Below are 10724 nucleotides of genomic sequence, written 5' to 3'. Positions count from 1 at the left end.
CCCCCCGCCCAAAAAAAACAGATTTTGAGCAAAATAGTAAAATTTTCTAGTAGAATAGTTGAATTTTTAGTTTAAAAAAATTTATTTTCAACGAAGCAGTTATATTTTAAACCAGAGATGAATTTTTAAATAAAATTATGATTCTTCAACTGGAAAAGTTAAATTTGGAACTAAAAAGATGAATTTTTAACTTCAATGGTGAATATTTAACTGGCAAACTTGAATTTCGAACCCAAAAGATAACATTTTAAACAAGAAAATTAATTTTTAAATAAAAAGATTGATTTTCTACAGAAAAAATTTGCAACAAAATACATACATTTATAACGAAATAGTTGAATTTTTAATTAAACAAATAAATTTTCAACCAAATGGTTCAATTTTGAACTAAAAAAATAATAATTTTTTTTCTAAAATGGAATAGTAAAATTTTAGTTACAAATATCATTTTAAACCAAACAAAGGAGCTTTCTTTTTTTCATTTCTTTTAATGATGAATCTTCAAATGGAATAGTTGAATTTTACGTCAAAAAGATGAATTTTCAACTATAAAGATTAATTTTCTATAAAAGAGGCAAATTTTTCACAATTTAGATCAATTTTCGAATCACTAGTTTAATTTCTAAATAAAAATATCAATTTTTAACCAAATAGTTGAAAGTTTTATCCAAAAATGATACACTTTTAAGCAAAAATAGACTAGTTAATTTTCCAGTTAAAAATCTATTTCTTAACAAAACAAAACAAACAAACAAAAAACAGATTTTGAGAAAAATAGTAAAATTTTCTACTAGAATAGTTAAATTTGTAGTTTAAAAAATTGATTTTCAACAAAGCAGTTATATTTTTCAACCAAAGATGAATTTTTAAATAAAATTATGAATTTTCAACTGGAAAAGTTAAATTTGAAACTAAAAAGATGAATTTTGAACTTAAATGGTGAATATTTAACTGGAAGACTTGATTTTTCAACCCAAAAGATAAAATTTTAAACAAGAAAATTAATTTTCAAATAAAAATATTGATTTTTTACAAAAAAACAATAATTTTCAACAAAATACATAAATTTATAACGAAATAGTCAAATTTTTAGTTAACGAAAACAAATTTTCCACCGAATGGTTCAATTTTGAACTAAAAAAATAATAATTTACTTTCGAAAATGGAATAGTAACATTTTTAGGTACAAAACTAATTTTAAACCAAACAGGAGTTTTTATTTTTTCATCATTTTTTCCAATGATGAATGTTCAATTGGAATATATGAATTTTATGCCAAAAAGATGAATCTTTAATTATAAAGATTAATTTTCTACAAAAAATAGCAAAAAACGGATTTTCAGGAAAATAGTTAAATAGTTTAATTTTCTACTGGAATAGTAAAATTTTATTTTAAAAAATTGATTGTCACCAAAGAAGTTAGATTTACAACCAGAGATGAATTTTTAATTAAAATTATAAATTTAAGCATTATATAAATCAAGATTTCATTACAGTAAACTGACAAAATTTGAAAAATTTGCGACTGAAATCACTTTTCTAAATTGGAAAAAAAAAATTATTAAGATAATGAGAACTTGAATTTTACTGCGAATAGAATATTTGAGATTTAATAAAAGCCTTTAATTATAAATATATTAGTTTGATGTTATTTTAAAATTGAAAATAGTTCATAAAGTTTCAATCGGATTTTTAATCTCAAAGTACAATTATATTTAAAAAATTATTAATTAATTTATATTCACGGTTACTCAACTACAAATTTTTTGGTCAAAATCTTAGATTTTAAATCCTTCTTGTTTTTAAGTTTTTTAATTTTAATTTAATTTAAATTATTTAAATTAAAATGTACGCCTAACAATTAATAATCTAAAATGGAAAATATTTAAAGTGAAAGATTTTCGAAATGCATATTCTAAACTGAATGATACCCTAATTCAAAAGGATAACAATTTAACTAATTATTTAAAATACGGTTGAAATCAAAACTGCATAGATTTCTTTTCTACAAATTAGGCAAATTCCCTGTCAAAAAATTCACAAAATTCTTTGAAATTTCTTCATCATAAATTAAACTTTTTCACTAAATTTCTCGAGATAATAAAGCGTGCAAATGCCTGTAATTCTTTAAGATTCAATAAAATCCTCAAAATATTTTGAAATTCCTTGAAATACAGAAAAATTTCTTCAAAAGTTTGGAATCGCATTCATTTTCTAAAGATCTCTAAAAATCATTTAAAATCTTTGAAAAATCGACAAAATTCTTCGAAATCCTCGAAATTTTTTACGTGTCTTAAAATGATTTGGAATCTATAAATCTTTAAATTAAAAACCCCGTAAATCCTTTGAAATAATTGGCCTCCATAAAATTTTAGGTCGGTTTTTAATAGATAAAAGTAAATACCTCTAACATGATTGGCAAGGCTTGCATTTGAATCGGCGTTGGTTCTTTGTATCCACAATTACTCATATTGTTTAGTAAATCACTCCCAACTTTGTAAATTGTCGAGAGTTGTTGGAAATTTTCTATTGGATTTGGCACCTGACCACCAATTGCCGATATTTGATGTTGGTTTCTAAAATGATTGACCTGAAATAAAATAGAAGATTATATAATCTTAAAAAATTTTAGAAAAATCGAAATTACTTCGAATTTGCGAAAATGAAAATATAAAGTTGTATTTCAGAGCCCCCAATGAAATAAAAAAAAAATGGAAAATAGGATCATTTTTTCACCAAAAACGGGAAGAATTGAATATTAATTTTCACATGTCGAAAATAAGACAAGGTATTTTTATAAGAAATTTTATATTTTCTACTAATTCTAAATTATTTTTTTAATTGTTTCTGCCTATTAAAGAATTTGTTTAATATGAGAAAAATCGATGCTCAAAAAATGGAAGATAGGATAATTTTCTCACGAAATAGGGGAAGAATTGAATATTAATTTTCACATGTCGAAAATAAGACAAGAACTTTTTATAAGAAATTTTATATTTTCGAATAATTCTAAATTATTTTTTTCCTTGTGTCTGCCAATTAAAGAATTTTTTTTAGAAAAATCGATAAATTTAGGATTGAAATCGATTCGTGGAGATATATAAAAGTCCGACCACAAAAATTAATTTCAATCTAAACTGATGAACTTTCAAACAAAATGGTACATTTTTAACTGGAATAGTTGAATTTTAAAACAATAAGATCAAATTTAACCATAAAAGGCGAATTTTCAACAAAATACATGAATTTTAATTTAAAAAAGATAAATTGTCAACCAAAAATTGAATAGTTAATTTTCCCGTTACAAAAACTAATGTTAAAAAAATAGTTAAATTTCCAGTTAAAAATTTCATTTTGCACTAAAAAAAAGAAAAAAAAATTGTTTAACTAAACTGATGAACTTAAAAAATTGTGAATCTTCAACTAAAAAAGATAAAGATTAAAGAAAAAAATAGTTATATTTTCAATTAAAAAAAATTAATATTCAAAGAAAAAGATAATTTTTTAAATACTATTATGGAATATTGAACTGGAATGTCCATTTAGAAAAAAAATTATTTTTGACAAAGAAAGATTTCAAGTTTTAACTGGAATAATTAAATTTCCAGTAAAAAAAATTCCAGCGAAGAAAAACGAGTTTTCAACAAAACAGGTACATTTTCCGTGAAAGTGATGAATTTCAACAAAAATGATGAATATTCAACTAAAATAATTGAATTATTAAACTAAAAGATCAATTTTCAACTAAAAACAATATTTTTTCTATCCAAAATTAAAAAGTTAAGTTTTTAGTTAAAAAAATTAATGTTTAATCAAAGAGATTTTTTTAAAACTAAAATAATGGAATATTCAATTGCAACAATTATATTTTCAGTTAAGAGAAAATTAATTTTCAACCTAAAAATTATATACATTTTCAATAAAATAGTTAAAGTTTCAACTGGGATAGTTCAATTTTTCGAAAAAAGAATTCCAACCAAAGAAAAAGCGAATTTTAAATAAAATACGAGTAGATTATTTTTTAACCAAATAGTAGTTTAATTTTCAAATAAAAAAGATTAATTTTCTGCCTGAAAAGACGACTTTTCAACTAAAAAAGACAGACTTTTAACCAAACTGATGAATTTTCAAAACAAAACAAAAAACAATGAATCTTTAATTACAAATAATTTAACTTTCAACCAAGAATATTAATTTTGATCAGAAAAGATAAATCTTCAACTAAGAAAGATAAAAGTTAAACAAAAAATTGAATAGTTAAATTTTCAATAAAAAAAATTAATTTTCAATCAAAACGATGATTTTTTGAATAATTTGATGGAATGTTGATTCAGAAAATATTAATTTTTGACAAAGAAAAATGTAAAGAAAATAGATAAAGTTTTAAATGGAATAGTTAAATTTCTAGTAAAAAATTTTCAGCAAAAAAAAAAACAAACGAATTTTCAACAAAATAGTTACATTCCCAATGAAAGTGATAATTGTTCAACTAAAATTATGAATATTGAAGTAGAATGATTTAATTTTCTGATAGAAAAAAAAAATTTCGACTAAAAAATAGATTTTTGCAATTTAAAATTAAATAGTTAAATTTTTAATTAAAAAAATTAATGTTTAACCAACGAAATGTTTTTTTTTTAAATTTAAATAATGGCATATTCAATTGGAATAATTAAATTTTCTGTTAGAGAAAATTAATATTCAACCAATAAATAAAATAAATTTTCAACAAAATAGTTCAAGTTTCAACTGGGATAGTTAAAATTTCGAAAAAAAAATTTTTCAACCAAAGGAAAAGCGAATATTAAACAAAATATGAGTAGCTTTTTCCGAATACTAAAATTTCTAGATAAAAAAAATTAAGTTTTTAACGAAAAAAATACTTAAATTTTCAAAAAATGTATTGAATTTTAAAGAGAAAGATGCGAATTATCTACAAAAATTTAATTTTCATTCAAAAAGATGGAGTTTTTCACTGGCAAGATTAACATTCTGCAACAAAAAATAATTTTGAATAAAATTCATCAATTTCCCAGGGAATTTTAAATTTTGAAGAGAAAAAGGCTAATTACCTACAAAACAGTTAAATTTTGAACGAAAAAATATAATTTTTCAAAAACAAAATTAATTTTCTACAAATTCGTTAATTTTTCTTGCAAACAGTTAAACTTGTGTAAAAGTAGTTTCATTATTAATTAAATATTTAAATTTCCAACCAAAAATATAATTTTCTACAAAGTAGTTAATTCTTCTTCCAAACAATTCAACTTGTATGAAATTGTTTCAATTTTAACCAAATATAAAAACTTGCAACCAAAAATATGAACTTTCGCCAAAAAAGGTTAATTTTCAACCAATTCGTTGAATTTTTAAGCTAAAAAAAATAAAATGTTCGATAAAAAAGTTGAATTTTCAACCAAATACGATGATTTTTTAACCAAAAAGATTAATTTTCTACCAAAAAGAATGAATTTTCAACAAAATACGTTAATTCTTAAGAAATATATAATAGTTAAATTTGTAGTTAAAAAAATTAATATAAAGAAAAATAATTTAAACATTATAGTCAAATAAAGTAATTCAACTTTATATTTGTATTAAAAAAATGAAGCATTTTCGACAAAATTCTCTGATGTTAAAAAAAATTGGTGACACTATTTTTTATTTTTTTTGTGTGCTTTATTCGTTACATTTCAATAGAAAATTGAATTACTGCATAAAACTATTCTGTTATAATTATTTGCTTGAAATAAATTTTCTTTCCTGAAAATTTATTCTTTTTGGTGTAGTTAATTTTTCTTCGAAATAATTAAACTTGTATGAAATGGTTTCAATTTGGACCAAATCTTTAATTTTTTAACCAAAAATATGAATTTTCAACCTAAAAAGATAAAATATTCGTTAAAAAAGTTGAATTTCCAACCCGAAAATGCGGATTTTCAACACAAATGACGAATCTTCAACCTGAACGAAATAAATTTATAAGAACGTAGTACAAATTTCAACAATTTAGTTAAATACTTCAACCAAACAAGATTTTCATTTAAAATAAGATACTGTTAAATTCAACAAAAAATTTTCAACAAAAAAGTTGAATTTTCAACCAAAAAAGATGATTTTTTTAAACAAAAAGACTATTTTTCTAACAAAAAGAATGAATTTTCAATAAAAAATAGACTAGTTAAATTTTCAGATAAAAAATTATATTTTAAATGAAAAAAAAACTTTAATTTTGAAAAGTTATTGAATTTTAAAAAGAATAATGCAAATTATTTAAGAATCAGTTGAATTTTCTACTCAAAAAGTTGAATTTTCAATAAAAACGTTATTTTCAACCAATTTAATTAAACAAAAAAGTAGGTTTTAACAAAATAGTTGAATTCTCAATCAAAAGATAGATTTTCAACAAAAAGTTTAATTTTTATTCAAAAAGATGGAATTTTTCACTAACAGGATTAACATTCAACCAAAAAAAAAAGAATTTTTTTAAAATAAAATAAATCAATTTTCCACGGAATTTCGAAGAGAAAAAGGCAAATTATCTGCAAAAAAGTTTAATTTTCAACGCAAAAATATAATTTTTCAAAAACAAAATTAATTTTCTACAAATTCGTTAATTTTTCTTCCAAATAATTCAACTTGTATGAAATCGTTTAAATTTTAACCAAATATTTAAATTTTCAACCAAAAATATGAATTTTGAAAAAAAATTTTGTTTTCAAAATATTAATATTAAGAAAAATAATTTTAACATTACAGTTAAATACAGTAATTCCATTTTATATTGCTATTAAAAAAAAACACTCTCGGAAAAATTCGTTAAAGTTAAAAAAAAAAAAAATGGTGACACTATTTTTGATTTTTTTTGTGCCTAATTGTTTTAAATTGCCATATAAAATTGAATTACTGTATTTAACTATTCTATTAAAATTATTTTTTGAAAATAAGTTTTTTAACTGAAAATTTAACTATTCTGTTTTTTTAAGTGAAAGTATTTTGTTGAAGATTCATTCTTTTTGGTGCAAAATTAATCTTCAATTTTCAACATCTTTTAAAATGTTTCAGATTCTGTTTTTGAGAATGTTTATTTTAAATTAAATTTTCAAATATTGTATATTTAAAGAGAAAAGGGGAAAGTTTCTCGGAAATAGGGGAAGAAAGCGGAATTTAAAAAGGGAATTTAATAAAAAATATACACCTTTTCTTTTTGTTGTTTTCGCTCCCTTTGCAGATTTTCTTCCTCGGTCAAAACTTTCTGTTTCTTCTTTTTTTGCTTGATAATTTTTCCATCTTGGGATACTTTTACTCCATCGTAGAGAGTTAGAGTATTTTCTCCTTCTGAATCGTCTTCAAGTTTCCTCTTTGATCGTGATTCTAACTTTTTGAATTCATGATCTGGTGGTTCGATTTTTATCTGTTTTGTTTCTTCTTTTACAGGCTTTTTCACCAACTAGAAATATTTAATATAATTTTATCATAAGAGAAATGTAGAAAGTTTATTTTTTTTATCAATCTTATCATTTGATACCATTCATTCAAAAAAATAATAAATTTTGTGGGATTTAGAATTAGGTATGAAAACTGCATTGTCCCAAAAGATATTCAAAAGTGTTAGAAGTTTTCCAAAGATTCGGAAAAAATTAAAAACTTGAAAAGATTTAATACTGCTTTAAACAAATTGTTGGTACTTGAAGATTTTGAAAAAAAATGTAGAACATTTTTCAGAATTTTTATAGGTTTCAAGAGTATAATAAATTCTTCTTAAGATTATGGGGAAATTTCTAAACGTTTTTTATTTTGAAAAATTAATTCAAATAGAAAACTGACAGTTATTAAAATTGTTTCCATAAAATTTCGAAGAAGAATGAAGAAAATTAATCAAAAATGCTGGAATTTTGAAAAATTACAAAATTGTACAAAAAATTTGAGTAAGTTTAAGAGATATTTATAAGTTTCAAATAGATTTAAAAATAATTTAAAGCCAGAATTTAATAAGTGTATTAAGTCAGTTTGAAACATTTTTAAAAATTTCAAAAGAATTAAAATGTCGAAAAATGATGTGGAAGACTTTAAGGCAATTTTTTCAATTTTGCGATTTTTTTCAACATTTCAGGAAAAATTAGAATTATTTTAGAATATACTTGAAAGTTTATGTGTTAACAACTATTGATGAATTAAATTCGAGACATAATTAAATTGTGAGACCTGAGAACAATTTAGGATTCGAATTTTTCTAGATTTTTTAAAAAGTTGTTGACATTTTTAAAAATCTGTTGAAGTATTCTCTTAAAATTTTACACATTTTTCAAAATAATAAATCATTCAAAATTTGCCTTGGAACCGAAAGAAAATATTCTCAATCTATCGAAATCTTGGAAAATTCTTATAATAATTCTTGTAATAAAATTAATAAAATAATCAATAATATAATAATAATAATAATAATAATAATAATAAAATTCTTATAATAAAATAAATTCTTATAATAAAATTCTTAAAAATCCTTATAAGTTTTAAATTATTTTTGAATCGTTAAAAAACTTCCAATATCACTATGGACACTCGAATTTTTTCTAAAATATTATAATTTGAAAAAGTACAAAAGTTTGCTTTTAACTCTTCTACCCTCTTTTTCGAAATTGCAGTAAATCATTTCAAATGGTCTGAAATATTTTTTAATTTTCTTCTAGACTTTATTAAAAAGAAGCATTTGAAAATTTTCCACGAATTTAAAATAATTTTCTTGTACTCTCTAGAAACATTTTTAAATTTTAAAAAGCTTCCTTTTACGAAATATTTAAAAATCTACATTTTGTTAAAAATTTGTTACAATGTTTTAAAATTTGCAATTATTTTTTAGTCTTTATAAAAATTCTAAATACCTTTTAAAATTATTCGGTTTTTCATTACAATTGCTTTTATTAAATTAAGGTTAAATTAAAAATAATAATAAAAAAATTTCCTTAAAAAATCTGAAAGATTTTAAGGCAATTTTTTTATATTTGCAGAATTATAAAAATAGTTTGAAAAACTTAGCTTTTTGGTCCTTTATGGATTAAAAAAGAATAAATTCTGTGGAATTAAAAATTTTGTATCGAAACTGATGAATTGTACCAAAAGATATTAAACATTCTTAGAAGTTTTCAAAAGATTCGAAAACAAATAAAATCTTGAAAAGATAAAATCTTTTTAAACAAAATGTTGATTTTTCAAGGTTTCGGAAAAATGTAGAAACTTTTTGAGAATTTACTGTGTAGATTATTAAAAATTTCAAAAAAGAAGCTTTTTATACATAATGATTTCTATTTTGAAAAATGAAATTTAAGAGAAAATTGAAAAAGTTTTCGAAACATTTTAAATGATTTCCCAAAATTTCAGAAAATAATGTAAAGCAAAATTTTTCCACTTTACAAGATTACACAATTTTAGAGATATTTTCAAAGTTCTGAAAAGATTAAAAAAAATTTTTTTAACTTGAAGATTTCAACAATTTAAAGCAAAATGTACATTTTTGAAGATTTCGAACGAAAAACTTGGAAGCTTTTTAAGAATTTTGAAAGATTTGAATGAAATAAAACAAATTTCTGAAAAAATCGGAAAGATTTTAAGACAATTCTTTTATTTTTGCAGAGTTATAAAAATTGTTGGAAAAATATATTATTTTTTCATGTTTTCATTGTTTCAAAATATATTTAGAAGTGTTAGAAATTTTGGAAAGATTGGACAACAGTTGAAATCATGATTTTTAAAGAGTTCGGAAAAAATGTATAAGATTTTGAGAACTGAAAGGTTTAAAGAAAATAATACAATTTTCGTAAAAGATTCATGAAAATTTGTTTAATGATTTTTTATTTTGAAAAATAAATTCAAAGAGAAAAATGAAAATTCGTTCAAGCGATTCCTACATTTTTGAAAAAGAATACAGAAGATAAAAAAAGTCATTTTGCAAGATTACAAAAATGCAGAAAAAATTGAGATTATAAAAAATGTGCACTGAAAAAATATCGAATTTATAAATAAATAATATAAAACGATTTAAATATATCTTTATTCTAAATATATACATATTTACTTTAAGATATTGAATTGTAATCGTTATTTCTACTTTTTGAGGTTAGCTTTACATTAGTGTTGAAATAAAAGATTTAAACTCACCGAAAATCGCTCGGCGTCAATTTTAAAACGTTGTAAATTGAGTTTTGTTCCAGCAGATAATTTCTTAAAAAGATCGTACGCGTCCATCGCTTTTTATTGCATATTATATTTTAATGTTTATATTATTCTTCCATAAACATGTGTTGCAGATCTTGCAGTTTAAAAATAACCTCAAATCTCCGAAACGGATAAGACTTTTCGATAACATAGGAAATTGCAATTCCTTTTACCGACCGAGTAAAGATACGCGCGAATTTGATCGAACTTTGAAAATTAATCAAATACATATTTGGACCAAAATTCTCTCAAAAGAGGGAAAATAGAATATTTTTTAAAACAAATATGAGGGAATAATAGAAAAATAATATCATAAAAATAAAATAAAGATAAATAACATATTGTTTTCAACATGAAACACGTTAAAATTTGTAAAATTTCAAGATTTACTATGTATGAGCTGAATTTTCAGTACAAAATGTTAATTTTCACCAAAAAGACGGGTTCTGAACAAATTGGTTGAATTTTAAACCAAATTATAAAATTGATGCGCAGCAAAAAAGGTGATTTTT

At 21.7% G+C, this 10724-nt stretch overlaps 1 protein-coding gene across 1 annotated transcript in view; it reads right to left on the bottom strand.

Moving 5' to 3' along the window:
* LOC117178792 (probable ATP-dependent RNA helicase DDX52) overlaps nucleotides 1-10345 on the bottom strand; it is a 39760-nt gene extending 29415 nt beyond the window's left edge. The window contains exons 1-3 of the mRNA XM_033370267.1: nucleotides 10156-10345; nucleotides 7199-7450; nucleotides 2405-2590 (exon numbers count right to left, since the gene is read on the bottom strand). Coding sequence (XP_033226158.1) covers nucleotides 2405-2590; nucleotides 7199-7450; nucleotides 10156-10242 — 525 coding nt within the window. The 5' untranslated portion in view covers nucleotides 10243-10345. The remainder of the gene's footprint in view (nucleotides 1-2404; nucleotides 2591-7198; nucleotides 7451-10155) is intronic.
* Between the last annotated feature and the right edge of the window lie 379 nt (nucleotides 10346-10724).

Source organism: Belonocnema kinseyi, chromosome 8, assembly GCF_010883055.1.
Source record: "Belonocnema kinseyi isolate 2016_QV_RU_SX_M_011 chromosome 8, B_treatae_v1, whole genome shotgun sequence".
NCBI lineage: Eukaryota > Metazoa > Arthropoda > Insecta > Hymenoptera > Cynipidae > Belonocnema > Belonocnema kinseyi.
This window is presented reverse-complemented; position numbering and strand designations above follow the sequence as displayed.